Source organism: Propithecus coquereli, unplaced genomic scaffold, assembly GCF_000956105.1.
Source record: "Propithecus coquereli isolate 6110/MARCELLA unplaced genomic scaffold, Pcoq_1.0 Scaffold62, whole genome shotgun sequence".
NCBI classification, from domain to species: domain Eukaryota; kingdom Metazoa; phylum Chordata; class Mammalia; order Primates; family Indriidae; genus Propithecus; species Propithecus coquereli.
This window is the reverse complement of record NW_012152174.1, coordinates 3,913,009-3,929,523: the sequence shown is the minus strand read 5'-3', so window position 1 is coordinate 3,929,523 and position 16,515 is coordinate 3,913,009. Positions and strand designations below refer to the sequence as shown.

The 16,515-nt window shown below is 34.7% G+C and overlaps 1 protein-coding gene across 1 annotated transcript in view; it reads left to right on the top strand.

Moving 5' to 3' along the window:
- Nucleotides 1-16,515, top strand: part of CCDC112 (coiled-coil domain containing 112) — a 25,854-nt gene that overhangs the window by 7,055 nt on the left and 2,284 nt on the right. Inside the window, exons 2-6 of the mRNA XM_012659511.1 lie at nt 4,263-4,384; nt 8,972-9,093; nt 11,635-11,724; nt 13,503-13,578; nt 13,966-14,356. Coding sequence (XP_012514965.1) covers nt 4,263-4,384; nt 8,972-9,093; nt 11,635-11,724; nt 13,503-13,578; nt 13,966-14,356 — 801 coding nt within the window. The remainder of the gene's footprint in view (nt 1-4,262; nt 4,385-8,971; nt 9,094-11,634; nt 11,725-13,502; nt 13,579-13,965; nt 14,357-16,515) is intronic.

Here is a 16,515-nt window from a genome sequence, read left to right as displayed (position 1 = left end):
TTCCTCAACCTGATAAAGGCATCTGTGAAGCAACTTCAGCTAACATCATACGTCATGATGAAAGATGGAAAGCTTGCCCCATAAGATCAGGAATAAGACAAGATTCTCCACTCTTGCCAGTTTATTTACTGGAAGTTCTAGTCAGGGCAATTAGGCAAAAAAGCAAATAAAAAGCATCCATATTAGAAAAAGAGAAGTAAAATGATCCTTATTCACAGATGATGTGGACGTGATCTTATATATAAAAAAATCCCAAAAAATCCATAAAAAACTATTATTAGTAGAACTAATAAACAAGTTCAGCAAGGTTATAGCATATAAGATCAATATACAAACATCAATTGTATTTCTGTATACTAGCAATGAACAATTGAGTGAAATTAAGTAAATAATTCCATTTACAATAGTATCACAAAGAATAAAATACATAGGAATGAATTTCACAAAAGAAGTGCAAAATTATACTCTAAAAACTCCAAAACATTATTGAAAGAAATTAAAGAAGACCTACATAAATGGATATTTCATGTTTATGAATTTAAAATTTTAATTTTATTCAGATGGCAGTATTCCCCAAAACTAATTTACAGTTTTAGTACAATGTCTATAAAAATTTCAGCTGACTTTTTTTTTGCAGAAATTTACAAGCAGATTCTAAAATTCATGTGGAAAACGCAACGTACCCAAAATAACCAAAATAGTCTTGAAAAAGAACAAACTTGGAGGGCTCACAATTCTTAATTTCAAAACTTACTTTAGGCCAGGTGTGGCTCACTCCTGTGATCTCAGCACTTTGGGAGGCTGAGGCAGGATTGCTTGAGCCCTAGAGTTCAAGACCAGCCTGGGCAACATAGTGAGATCCATGTCCATCTACAAAAAAAGAAAAATTAGTCAGGCATGGTGTAGCTGTAGTCCTATCTACTCAGGAGTCTGAGGCAGGAGGATCACTTGAGCCCAGGAGTTTGAGATTACAGTGAGCTATAATCATGTCACTGCACTCTAGCCTCAGCTGCAGAGGAAGACCCTGTCTCAAAAAACAAACAAAACAAAAAAACTTACAGCAAAGCTACAGTAATCAAACAGAGTGTTATTGTCATAAAAGTAGACATATGTATGGATCAATGGGAGTCAAAAAATAACCTGCACTTATGGGCAATTGATTTTCAACAAGGTTACCAAGAAAACTTAACAAGGAAAAAGTACTCTTTTCAACAAACGGTGTTGGGACAATTGGATATTCACATGTAGAAGTTGAATTCCTACCTCACACCATATATAAAAATTAACTCAATGTGGATCAGAAACCTAAATATAAGATATAAAACTCTTGGAATGAAAATTAGGCTTGAGTCTTCATGACCTTTGACCAGATTGGTTTCTTCTATATGACACCTAAAGCACAAGCAACCAAAGATCAAATACATAAATTGGACTCCATCAAAATTAAAAACTTCTGTGTTTCAAAGAACTTTATCAAGAAAGTGAAAAGACAAGTCAGAGAATGGGCGAAAATACTTGCAAATCGTATGTATGCATTATTTTTTTTTGAGACAGTGTGACTTCATTAGTCATTACGGACTACTCCAAACCACTGTGAAATACCACATCACACCCATGAAGATAGCTATAATAAAAAATAGATAATAACAAGTATTGATGGGGGTGTGGAGAAATTGAACCCTCCATACCTTACTGGTGTGAATGCAAAATAGTACAGCCACTGTAGAAAACAGTTTTGTCAGTTCTTCAAAAAGTTAAGTGCTTAAAAGACATTATCAAGAAAGTGAAAAGACAACTCCGCGAGTGGGGGAAAATATTTGCCAATCATATATCTGGTAAGGCAGCAGTCCCCAACCTTTTTGGCACCAGGGACTGGTTTCATGGAAGACAATTTTTCCACTGAAGTGGGTGGGTGTGGACTTCTGGCAGTGATGCCAGTGATGGGGAGCGGCTGTCAGTACAGATGAAGCTTCACTCTCGCCCCACCACTCACCTCCTGCTGTGCACCCCCCTTCCTAAGTTTCATGGAAGACAATATTTCCTAAGGAGGGGGGTAAGGGGTGGGGGGTGGCAATGGAGCTCTGTGGCCCAGTCCATAACAAGCCACAGACTAGCACTGGTCCACGGCCCAGGGGTTGGGAACCACAGTGATAAGGGACTTATATCCAGAATACATAAAGAATGCTTCTAACTCAAAATAAAAGGGCAACTCGGTTTTTAAAATGCTAAAGTAAAAAAATAGAGTTACCTTATGATCTAGAAATTTCACTGCTGGATATATACCTAAGAGAATTGAAAATGCATTCACACTAAAGCTTGTATATAAATGTTCATAGTATAATATTATACTATTGTGCATATTGGCCAAATAGTAGAAATACCTCAGTTGTGCTTCAGCTAATGACTGATGAGTGGATAAACAAAACGTGGTAGATCCATATAGTGGAGTAGTATTCAGCCATAAAAAGGAATGAAGTATAGATTCATGGTACAGCATAGATGAATCTTGAAAACATTATGCAAAGTTAAAGAAGCCAGACAGAAAAGGCCGTACATTGTGTGAGCCTATTTCTATGAATTCTCCAGAAGGCAAATCCACAGAGTCAGAAAATAGGTTAATGGTGGCCAGGAGGTGGGAGGAGGGGAGATGGAGAATGACTGCTAATGGGTACAGAGTTTCTTTTTGGTGACGTGAAAATATTCTGGAACTAGATAGTGGTGATGGTTGCACAACTTTGTGAATATATTAAAAACTACTGAATTGTATACTTTAAATTTTTTTTTTTTTTTTTTTTGAGATAGAGTCTGGCTCTGTTGCCCTGGCTAGAGTGCTGTGGTGTCAGCCTAGTTCACAGCAACCTCAAACTCCTGGGCTCAAGCGATCCTCCTGCCTCAGCCTCCCGAATAGTTGAGACTACAGGCATGCGTCACCATGCCCAGCTAATTTTTTCTGTATATATTTTTTCAGTTGTCCAGATAATTTCTTTCTATTTTTAGTAGAGACGGGGTCTCGCTCTTGCTCAGGCTGGTCTTGAACTCCTGATCTTGAGCGATCCACCCCGCCTCAGCCTCCCAGAGTGCTAGGATTACAGGCGTGAGCCACCTCGCCCGGCCTGAATTGTATACTTCAAACAGATACATTTTATGGTATGTGAATTATATCTCAACTTAAAACATAATTTTATTTTTAATTCCCATCATCCTTGTAGTCCTGGACACGATCATTTTTTGCCTGGATTGCTGTACCAGCTACTTCACTGATCCTCCTGCTTCCAGTCTTACCGACCCCATACCCACCCCTCCCACCAATTTATTCTCCAAAAAACAGCCAGAAAATTTTTCTTAAAGAATTAAACATATCATGGCATTCTCCTGCTCAAAATCCTTCGGTAAAATCCAGACACTCTCTAAGTGACCTAAAACGTCTGTGTGATCTGGCACACCTATCTTTCTACTTTCGTCTCCTACCAAGCTCCCCCCCCTTTACTAATGTCACCTCACAGGGGCCCTTTCTCTGCTTGAACTAGCCAAAGTCTTTCCTGCCCTCGGGCTTTCGCACATCCTGGTCCCTCTGCCTGGAACCACCTTCCCTACTGCTTCTCTCATGGCCTGCTCCATTCTTTCTTTCTTTTTTTTTTTTAATTTCAGCATATTACCAAGAATGGAAAAATAAGCACCACATGTACTCACCATCAAACTGGTTTTAATTGATCAGCACCTAAGTGCACATTCTTTCTTGAAGTCATTCCTCCAAGTAAACCTTCTGTGGCCATTCTAACTGAAAAAGCAAACCTTTGACCCACTTTCTCCATCTCAGAAGCACCGTTTATTTCCTTAATAGCACTTACTGCCGTTGAGAGTTTTTGTTTGTTGTATTGCTTGTCTACTTCTCTTTAAATCTGTTTTCCCTCACTAGACTTTAAGGCAGGGGACATATCAGTGGGGGTCATCGCTGTTTCCCCAGTGTCTAATGCAGCCCATCATATCGGAGTGTTCGACACCTACTTGTTAGATGACCAACTGAATGAATTAGATTATTTTTTAGATAATCCCTCGACATTTAACATTTCTTACTCAGTTTAACATTTTAAGATGGATTGTCCTTCTTTCAAAAACATGCTTTTAAAAATTAAATAAGATTGGCCACAAAATTATCTTCTAAGAAACTCTACTATTGACATTTTATCTCTCTGAAAAAAATTCCTTATTCATCTCTTTATTTATCATTATTGATGATAAATTCTTTTTTGCTCTCTCTGCAGAATGATGGCTGTTTTAGTACTTCAGGTGGAATTCGTTCTTTTCAGCTTCAAAATTGGAAGCAGAAGGTTAGTCGAACTAAGAAAGCAGAATTCATACGCACGGCAGAAAAGTTGAAAAATCAGTAAGTATAAGAATATTATTTTCAAATAACATTACTAGTCATTATGTAATAGACAATATAAAATTAATTCCATTCCACCTTACCATATTAGGTTACAAAATTCTAGTCACTGGCCTGTCAACTATAGCAAGAGAAAGGTGGGAGGTGTGAGATGGACAAATGATAATAAGCTATTTAATATAAAGTTAATTATAAGTAGGGTTATTTCAATTTTATTTATTTTTACCATTTTGAATATGTGTATTTCAAAGGAAACTAACCAGCTCTTCCTTTGGATTTTGTGTATCAAAAACAGATTGAGTACATTTTCTTTTGCAACTGTATAGTTAAGCACGTGGTATATGTTTTTGAGTAAGTGAATAGTTTTTTGGTTTCTTATTATATATGTATGAAAGTGCTTTACAAATGACGTGCATCATATATTTAAATTGTTATTTTTCCTATTTTACAAATGAGGATGTTGAGGATCATAGAGGATAAATATCTTTCCATAGGTTGTATGATTAGTTAGTAAATGGTTGATTTGGGGACTCTTTTAGGCTAGCTCCAACCACTGTGAAAGCCATTGTTCTTCTTATTAACCAGTGCTGTTCTTCAGTAAACCTGTTTGAGTACGTAGATACGATCTCACTGAGGAAAGCAGCGAATAGTTTCAATGAAAAGGCTGTACCCTTGAGATTTTTTTTTTTTAAATGGCTCCTTGGTTTTTGCCCCTCTCAGATCCATTTTGCACATTATGTTGAGGCTAATTGAGAGCTTTCCATTTATTTTAAATTTTTAGTGTATATGAATTTTTTCTTTAAACAATCAGTGATATTTATTGAATGTTCAATGTTGTCAGCAGCCCTGTGATATAATAAATGAGGAATGATAAAAAGAATTAAACTCAAAGCACCCCACTCTACCCGCAGTTGAGAGCTTTATAAAAACACTGCTTTGAACTTATGCAGAATCAATTTGCCAGAGAACTCAAGAGAAAAGGAGCCTATTGTAAGGAATGGTCTCTGAACCAGAATTAGTGGCAGTTCTCTGTTTAGAAATTCTACCAATAAAAAAGTGTACTGTTTGAATTTTGAAAAGTCACACCATATTGTAGCTTTTGGAGATTGAATTCTCACCGCATACAGATAATATTTATATCTTTTTCCCCAGTTTTATTGAGGTATGATTGACAAATAAAAATTACATATGTTTAAAGTATACAATGTGATGTTTGGATCTATGTATACATTGTGAAATGATTACTACAATCAAGCTAATTAACATATCCATCACCTCACACGGTTAACTTGTGTGTGTGTGTGTGTGTGTGTGTGTGTGTGTGTGTGTGTGTGGTGAGCAAACTTAGGATAAACTCTCTTAGCAAAATATTTGTGTTATGCTAAGTGAAATAAGCCAGACACAGAAAGATAGACACAGCATGATCTCACTTATATGTGCAATTAAAAAGAAGTCTAACTCATAGAAACAAAGTAGAAAGGGTGGTTACCAGAAGTCTTGGGGTAGTATCGTGGGGGTGGGGATGATGAGGAAATATTGGTCAAAAAGTACAAGTTTGAATAAGTTATAGGATAGCGACTATAGTTAATGATAATGTATTATATACTTGAAATTGCTAATACTTACATCTTTAATATTTAGAATTTGAGAAAATACAATTTTGTTTTAATTTCCAAAATGCATTACTCTAGATAGAATTAAACTCTAGATTAGGGATTCTGGTTTATGTTTCTTTCTAGATAGGGTAATGTCTACCAAATGGCTACTGTCCATAGATACAGCAAACTGGTGTGTTTGTTTTACAGTTCTGATTAGGCTTTCTTTGTCTGATAGGCACTGGAAAAACTCACTGGAAGAATATTAGAAAAACCCATTGGAGCTGGGTGTAGTGGCTTATGCCTGTAATCCTAGCACTTTGGGAGGCCGAGATGGGAGGATCACTTGAGGATAGGAGTTCAAGACCAGCCTGGGCAAAATAGCAAAACACTGTCTCTAGAAAAAATTTTAAAATTAGCCAGGAATGGTAGCATGTGCCTATAGTCCTGCCTACTTGGAAGATTGAGCCAGGAGAACCACTTGAACTCAGGAGTTTGAGGCTTCAGTGAGCTGTGATCATACCACTGCATTCCAGCCTGGGTGAGAGAGTGAGGGAGACTCTATCTCAAAAAAAATAAAAACCACTTGGAAGAGTGTTTCTATCCAGCAATTCTCATTAAACACAGGAAAAAACACAATTCATAAAATTTATAAAATCATTTTTGGGATAGGTAATATATTCACATGGTTCAAAATTCAAAACATGTCAACTGGTACCCAGTAGAAGGTCTGTTTCACTCCTGACCCCAGCCACTCTTAGTTTCTTATGTGTCCTTCCACGGATATTTTGTGTGTTTATAAGGAAATAGAAATACATATTCATATTTTCCTTTTTTGCATATGATAGCACACTGTACACACTGCTTTGCATCTTTTTTTTTTAATTTAAGAGTATATCTTAGATACCAAGGAATTGTTGATTTTGTCAGCATGATTAATGGCATTGTAGTTATGTAAGTCAAATATCTATAATCTGTAGAGATGCATATGGAAGTATGTTGGGGTGAAATTACATACTGTGGTGGATTTACTTTAAAATACTAAAGCAAAGAAAAGAAAGGATAGATAAATAAATGAAATGAAAGCTAAAATCGAATCAGGGTGATATGAGGGGCATATTATATGAGAGTATATGAGAGGGATCAATTTCTCATTCTCTACTTTTGGATATGTGTAACATTTTCATACAAAACTTTGTTATCAAAAGAGAGTTTTTTTGGAGATCTTTCCCTATCAGTACATAGAACACAGTACCACTACATTGTATTCTAATGTATGAATTTAACATGATTTATTTAACCTGCCCCAAATTGATGGATATTTAGGTTACATTCAATCTTTTGTTATATCAATTATTGCTGCAGTTAATTGCAGTATTCACATGGGTCCACATTACTTTGCACATGTGTGAGTATATCTTCGGGATAAATTCCTAGAAGAAAATGCTGAGTCAAAGGCATATGAATTTGCAAATGTGATAAATACTGCTACGTTTCCCTCCATAGGCAATTTACAATTCCACCAACGATGTATGAGATGACCTGTTTCCTCACAGTTTTATCAACAGAATATATTATTTAAGCTTGTGAGTTTTTTTTGACAATCTGATAGGTGTACAGTGTTACTGTGGTATAGTTTTAATTTGCATTTCTTCTGTTGTGAGTGAAGTTGAACATCTTTTCATACGTTTGGCAATTTTTTTCCATTAGTACCTTTTGAATGTCTTTATAGGTTAATATTTCTAATCTGGGAATAGTGACTCATAGCTTACTGTTGTAGCTTATTCTGTGTCCATGGCAAACACTTCTATTTGATCATTGTAATTGCCCCTACCCCAGCCAGAGCCTAAATGGGCTTCCCAGTTTTTAGCACAGGACCCCAGGAATCACCCTCAATCCATTAGAGTTGCCAAGAAGGCTGAAATCTATTTGACATCTCTATTCTACCCCTCACTTCCTCTCACAAACAACATAGCTTCCTAAACACATATACTAAGATATGAGCCCCTCAGCCTTTGAGGCAGCCTGGTAGGGCCTGAGGCAGCTATCTGTTTACCCCAGTGTGCCTTATAAATACTAAAATTTTCTCCGTGGCAAAGCGAAAAAGATTGGGAAACTTTGCCTTGGATAGTTGCCCCTCTGGTTGTATGAAATTAAGTTAATGGCCAGAGACACTCCACCACTAATGAGTATTTAGGATTAATGGAGAAATATTCACATTAATTTCCACCTTCTGGGAGAAAGAAAACAAGGGTTGAGAAAATTAATTTCTTTGCCCAACCAAAAAAATTCCTTAATAGTATTTTGTTTTCTTTTGTTTTAGCCAAGGACTTAAACTAAAACTTAAAACTCTTCACTGGTAGATGGACTAAATCCAAGGAGCAAAGTTGAGATGAAAGAAGCTTTGAAGTAAATGTAGACAATATCTCTTAAATATACTAAATTTCGTGTCTTTGTAGCTAGTTTGCTTCTCAAAGTTTTAGTTTTATTGATAACAATAATTTACATTTCCATAGCACACTTGTACTGTGCAAAGATTCATCGCATATATTATCTCATTTGATGTTAATACCAGCCCAGTGGAGAGGTGTTATTTTTCATATTTTAGTGATGAGGAGGTTCACACCAGGAGAGGTTGAACATCTTGGCTAAGGTTACAAAGTGAACAGTATCTACTATTGAAAGCAGTCATCAGCATTGATGGCCATTTTCAGGCTCCAGTGAGATTGAGTTGGAATTGATAGCAAAAGACTTATGTATTTTCAAAGCAAGTGCGTATCTACATTTTCTTAAATTAACATTTTATAATTGAAATAACAGTTCAAATTATAGTTGATTTTAGTTGAACTTAACTCTTTTGTAACTACTATCTTGACTAATATTTTGACTCCTTAGCCTTCTTAAGTAATTATATTTTATGAGTGTCTTCATATTTTAAACAATTAAAAATATATTTAAATTATATTTATTCCATTTGTTTCTTTTCCTAAAGAGTTATTAACATAGAAAAAGATAAACACAGTCATTTCTACAACCAAAAAGGTGACTTCAGAATTGAGCATAGTATGCTGGAAGAATTGGAAAATAAATTGATTAACAGCAGGAAAACAGAAAGTAAGTTGAGTTCATGATGAACTAAATACTGTTGAGTGATATAAGTTGTAGTTTTGCCCTGTACTTTGTCTTTGTGCATTGGCTGTGTTATTAATATATTCTCTATTAAGATATTTTAGTTGGTAATAAATTTGTCTTTTAGGGACACGTATTTATTCTTCAGATCACTATTTAATCATCCTAACCAGATTGTTTTCTATTTGTATTTCTTTCAATTTAATAAGAAAGAGTTTTGGTTTTTTGGTTGACAAACCGGTAAATGCTATTAAAATTTCTTAAAAGCACATTGATTTCTGGGCTATCTGATCTTAGCTCATTACTCTGGCATTGTTGACTGAGCCCTGGACTGAGTAAGCATGAGTAGATTCAGAACCTATCCTTAGTAGTTGTAAGAAGTGATCAAGTCACATAATTGCTTAAACCTGAGTCTCCTTGTCTGCACTCTAAAACCTACCATTTCTACCTCAGGAGAGCTGTCCTGTGCATCTGATGAGATAATATATAAGAAAATGCTTTATAGATTGTACAGTGAACATGTTCAGTTGTTTGTTATGAATACTAATTATTGTCAACAGTGTACTAAATGTTAACCTTAGTGAATTCTATGAGAATACTTTGTTTCATTGTAGAGTCAGATTCTCTATGTTGTAAAATCCTTGTTATAATGAAAAAGCTACTTAGCATTATTTAAAGGAAAAATAATGGTTATCAACTAAGATTTATAAAATATTAAGACTTCTTATGTAGAGATTAGACTGCTTATGATACTCCCTTATCACTAATTAAAAGAAATTCCTAATAATTTTTTTCTTTCAAAATATAAGATTATACTTTTATTAAAAAGTCATCTTTTGTCAGGTAGTGGCAAGAATCATTTTCCCTCTTCTATTGGAATAATAGCAGATCCTTATATAAATACCAGATTTGCAGTTCTCTCTTCTCTTTGATTTGTAGAGAAATCTAGACATCTCTGATTTAATGTTTCTTAATTTCCCTCAGTTCTTTTGCAGACAGCTGGGAGGATGATCTTTCTCTCAGTCATGCAATTAAGTAAAGTATCCCATTTTTTTTTAGGCACTTGATTTTCCCTTTTTAAAGGGAACCTTTATTTTTACCTTTTTATTTCCCTTTGTTCTGCAGTTTTACCTTTCTTTAATAAACTTTATGCCTTATCTAGGAGAGGAAGGAATGCATTGCCTTAGAATAAAGATACATGCTTTACATATTACAGCTCAGAAGTAATAAACACCCTATCTGTTACCTCAAGTATACGCCTCAATTTTAGCCTTCATTTATATCATATTGTACTTAAATGGTTTGTCTATACAGAGTGTTTGTTCTAAATGAATAAATAAAATTAAAAGATTATTTGTTCTGTAGTGATACTGCTGTAGCTGATCAAACTAAGGCAAAAATAAAACAACAAAAAACTTTGTTAATTTCTTAGCTTTACTAGAGAAGTTTCTTGACCTAAAGTTTCAACAGCGGGCAAGATGCTATAAAATAAATTGAATAAAGTTTGTACTTTTATGGAACTCTTGAATTTTAATTAAAAAAACGTAGAACAAGCCAAAGTCACATATACATATTTAGAGGTTTATTTGGGATATTAGCACTGTCTGCAAGCCTGTAGATAAACTTTTTTTAAAAAAATAATTACTTTTAAGGACTTTTGGGCAGAGCCTTTGGTGCTTCACACTCTTTTGTGGAAAAGTTGCAAAAACAAAAAAGAGAAGGGTGTATAAAGTACTCAAAGAGTATAAAATAATAATACTATTATATGAATATATATATGTAAATATGTCAGCCTAATAAGTTAAACAAATATGAAAGTAAGATTATTACTTCAGAAAACAATACGAAAGAAGAATCTAGTCTTTCTACTGCTGATAAACACCATCTAAAAATGTCTTTGAGACTCTCATCTGTTTTTCAGGCTTTTATTGTGGCACTAACATTTCACTCCAGGCTGGTCCCTTGGTTGAGTTTGGCAACCTGTGGCATAGATACCACTGAATGGTACCTGACAGTGGTACCAGAGGGTATCACTTGACTCTGTCTTAGAGGATGTGGTTAGATGAAGTCAATGGGAAGTTTTTCAGTATTTATAGAATTAAATAGTTAGTTTGGATATTCCTACAATAAAGATCAAATTCTATTTCCATAAATTATAGCAAATTAAAAAGAAAAGAAACACTGATAAAGAACAAAACAGACTAGACTTAAACTGCTAATCCATGCGTTTAAAAAACAATGTCCAATAACTCAGTCTCCACAGAGGAAAAAAAAGACATTTCCTTGGCACAGGTTATAGTAAAATTTAACCCACTGTGCTTTTAAATATTGAAGGAAATTGAGAGATGCTTTATCTAGAGCAAGGGTACTTAAAGTATTGTTTTGACATAAATAACCATCTTTTGTTCTTTATTGTTCTTGGTTATCTTTTGCTAAGTGCTTGTGATTAGTCCTATGTGTAAAATTCTGAATTGTAACCACATTTGTCACAGAATTATTTTAAAGGTACATACTTCTTCCTTATAGGAGCAAAAATCCAGCAACAATTGGCCAAAATACATAACAATGTAAAGAAACTTCAGCATCAGTTAAAAGATGTGAGGCCTACACCTGACTGTAAGTAAATTTAAATTATACAGTCTTTCTTATGTAATAATATTTTCTACTTGGCATTAATAGAGCTAAACTCCTACTGTATTGGATAGGGCTTAATGAGGATACATTGGAGAACTGTAATATCTAGTGTTTATATTGGGGTTTTTTTTTAACCTTTAAAGTGCTATCAAATCCTTACAAATTATAAGGTAGGCAGAACGAATACTAGTGTCATTTATGGAATGGGGAATCTGTGTACAGAAAGGTTCAGATTCAGATAATAAAAGAGAAAAAAGACTAATTTCCTGATTCCTAGCCCAATGTTTTTCCTATCATTTGCTTTTTGAAAAATTACCTTTCAGAAGCAATTCTAATACACAGAGAAAGGTTAAACTGATTTGGAGAAAATGCTGTTTTTTGAGGAAAAAAAAAAACAAATTAAATCCCCACCTCCTTGCTTACACCAACATTCATTCCTGAACGATCAAAGTAATAAAGTGCTGAAAACATATGGACTTGGGATTCAGACAGATGGGTCAAACACTTTATCTGTCACTTGTTAGTTACGCAGTTTTAGGCAAGTTGCTTGATCTCTCTGAGCTTTTGTTTCCTCAGCTCTAAAATGGAGATAATCATAGGACCTATTTCATAGAGTTTTTGAGGAGATGAAGTGATACAATGTACAGAATATAGCACTTGTGCAGTGCTTCTAACATAGCACTAAAAATGGTAAATATGAATGTTATAACCATTCATAAAATTAATAAATAAACCATAAAAATAGTAGAAGAGAGTATGGGTTAATATTTTATAACAATATTATATTTTATAAGAATGATAAATATCAGAAACTATAAGGGAAAAAGTGGACATATTTGACAACTTTTAAAAAAAACTGAAAACCCATAAGCTAAGTTGAAAGACAGCTTAGGAGTGTACGCATTAGCAAGGTATATGTAATTTTAAAGGGTAAAATCCATAATATATTAACATAAGAGGTCCTACAAATTAAAGCAACAAAGATAAATAACTTAATAGAAAAATGGGCAAAGATCATAAGGTACACGTTGTAGTAAAAGAAATGCAAAACACATATAAAAAATGCTCAAGATTATTAATGATCACAAAAACGTAAAATCGATGATGATAAATATTTGCCTCTCATTTTGGAAATGGTTAAAAGTACCTGGGAAAGGGGCCCTCTCAGGAAATGTAAGTTGGTAGAGCCTCTTTTAAGGACAGTATGACAGTACCGCATTTTGTAAAGTGGGCATACTTTTTTATTTAGCATTTCAAGTTTTATAAATTATCCTCTAAAATACTTATTTGAGCATGCTAAAACGTGTACAGGGATATTTACTACAGCATTGTGCATATTTAAAGGTTCATCAATTGCAGAATTAATTAAATGGATTAGGGTAGATTTAGGTAATGAAATACCATATGTAGGCATAAAAAGAATGAAGTATAGTGCTATATATATGGATATGGAAGGTTAGCCACATTTTTTAAACCAGATTTTGTTAAATAACAGCTGCGAGTCACAAAACAGTATGTTTAGTATGAAACTTTTTTTGTAAAAAATAATAATAACACTTAATGATATGGGTGCATAGAAAAAAACCTGTAATCAGAAAAAAATTAAAATCATAATAATTCACGTTTGAGTATACTTATTTGTTAAGACTAAGAAATGTTTTAAAATTAGAGAAATAATCCATTTTTTTCTTAATATTTAACTCTTAGTTATACTGAAATACGACATAAAATAATTTTTCCATGGATTATTTTTTTTACAGTTGTTGAGAAACTCAGAGAAATGATGGAAGAAATTGAAAATGCAATTAACACTTTTAAAGAAGAGCAGAGGTTGATGTATGTTTTAAACTCATTTTAAATAAAATTATTGACTTTTATTTTTTAATAACTCTTTGCTAAGTTGTATACAAGGCATTTTATTGTTATGTATTTAATGAGTCTTGCACAAAAACAATATAATACTTCTCTTGTTTTAGGGTTTAGATGGCTTTTCATGTTTAAAGTGAATTTTCATTCATAATTAGATAGTACAAAATCCCAAATAAGAATTTGAAAGATTGTTTTTTATCTTTAAGGAAACTCTTTTAGGATTTATAAATGCTAATAATGTTAAGTGGAGAAGATGATGTAAAGAGTCAGATACAATTAAACTTGAGGGAAAATGAAGAATTAGTATGGATTGGTTGGTATCTTCTTATTCAAACTTTATTTTTTAACTTTTAGATATGAAGAGCTTATTAAAGAAGAGAAAACAACTAATAATGAGCTGAGTGCCATATCAAGAAAAATTGACTCCTGGGCTTTGAGTAATTCAGAAACAGAGAAAGCTTTCAGAGCAATCTCAAGCAAAGTTCCTGTAGACAAAGTAGCACCAAGTACCCTTCCAGAAGAAATACTAGATTTTGAAAAATTCCTTCAGCAAACAGGAGGGCGACAAGGGGGCTGGGATGATTATGATCACCAGAACTTTGTCAAAGTGAGAAACAAACATAAAGGGAAGCCAACATTTATGGAAGAAGTTCTAGAACACCTTCCTGGAAGAACACAGGATGAAGTTCAACAACATGAGAAATGGTATCAAAAATTTCTGGCTCTAGAAGAAAGAAAAAAAGAGGTAGTAATAATTATGATAGCTATTACATGTGTATTTGTATGTTCTAAGCACTGTACTAAACTCTTAACATGTATTATTAGCTTTACAACAATCCCAAATCCCATGAAGTGTGTTTATAGTTTCTCGTTTGGGTTTTTTGTTTTGTTTTTTTGAAGACAGGGTCTCGTTCCGTTGTCTGTGCTGGAGTGCAGTGGTATCATTATAACTCGCTGCAACCTCAAATTCCTGGGCTCAGGCGATCTTCCTGCCTCAGCCCCCTTAGTAGCTAGGAGTACAAGTGCTTGCCACCACACTTGGCTACTTTTTTTATTTTTTGTAGAGACAAAGTCTCACTATGTTGCTCAGTCTGGTCTCAAACTCCTGGCCTCAAGTGATACCTCCAAAGTTCTAGGATTACACATGGGAGCCACCGCACCTGGCCCATTTGTAGGTTTTTTTTCCTTTTGTCCCCCCACTTTATAGAAGATGAAACTGAGGCATTGAGAAGTTAAGTAATTTTGCCCAACTAATGGAACTGCAGTTGGGCTTCCTCAAGGCCAAACATTTCTATCCCAACAAATTACACAATGAGTCAGAAAACTTATGATTGTCAGCAGAATCCTCTGTCCACTTCCCAGAAATATGGGTAATCCAGATCCACTCAGACTTCTGAAAAAAAGTCATCTTAGCAGCCAAGGATATCTTATTTTGAGTAGAAAATCAAGAGGCAGTAGAAAAAAATACTTTGACTATTAGAAGTTTCCTTGAGATTTTTGAACTTCAGCCTCATTGCTTATTTTACAGACTCAAAGTTTTGGTTACTCCAGAGAAAAACAATAACCCTTGATTGTATTAAATGCCTAAAAAAGTCCACTTTCACAAAAATGTTATTCTGGCTTTGGTTTAGGTCAGGATTTCTCAGCCTTGGTACTATTAACATTTGGGACTGGGTAATTCTTTGTTGTGGGGGGGCTGTTCTATGCTTTAATGGATGGTTAATAGTATCCCTGTCACTAGTTGGTTAATAGTATCTCCAGTCACTAGATGCTCATAACACCTTCTTAATTATGATTATCAAAAATGTCTCCAGACATTGCCAGATATCCCCTGGGGGGCAAAAATCGCCCCTAGTTGAGAACCATGGGTTTAGATACTAAGTCTGAGTCATTTTTTGTAGACTTCAGCTATGACAAACTTCAACTTGCTTGGTTTAACAAGAAAGGTTTGCCTATTCAATAGATGACATACCTAAGGAGCAGTAAGGAAATATTGATCCCATATTTAATGTAAAGTTTTAGAGGGAATAGCTGGATTTGTTATTGTCGTTGTTTTCCCCTCTCTGAAATAAGTTGAATGTAGGGAGTTTGACTTTTGGGGCTTTGAGAAAAATTTTTGAAACTTAAGTAATTTTTAAAGACTCAAAATAACAAGCTATTAAGAATTATTTGGACTTTGTTACCAGGATACTGAAAGCATGGGGTTCTCAAAGTGATCCCTAGACCAACAAACTCAGTATCACCTGAGACCTTGTTAGAACTTAGCAAGCCCCAACGCCAGACCTAATTAGATCTCTGGGAGTGGGGCGCACCAGTCTGTGCTGTAACAGTCCTCTAGGTTATTCTGTTACAAGCTGAATTTGATAACTAGTTCCCTAGGGAAAAAGAACAGACACGGTGCTTCTTGTAATAAAAGTGAACACAGATTCTATAATAGCTTACTCTTCTTATTCCCAAATACTCTATTTCCTGATATTTGATGATTGATTAGATATAGGGGTGAGGTAGAAGGGGTTTGAAAGTGGAGGTGCAATTTACTGAAGGAGGGAGAGGGAAGTTTGGGGGAAAATATGAATATTAGTAATTCAGTTTTAAATCTACTGAGTTTAAGATGTTGAATAGGAGGTTTACCATTTTTATCTCCAATTCCTTTAATGTATCCCATGTTTTGTGTAAATGAAGATACTTATCATTTTCAGACATGCCCTGGACTTTCCGGCCTGAGTGCCTTGCTTATCTCATTCTCACTTTCTGGAACCTGCATTCTTTCTTTCCCCCTCCACTCTAGCTTATCAAAATCTGCCCAGGGCCGGGCACAGTGGCTCACGCCTGTAATCCTAGCACTCTGGGAGGCCAAGGCGAGTGGATCGCTCAAGGTCAGGAGTTCGAGACCAGCCTGAGCAA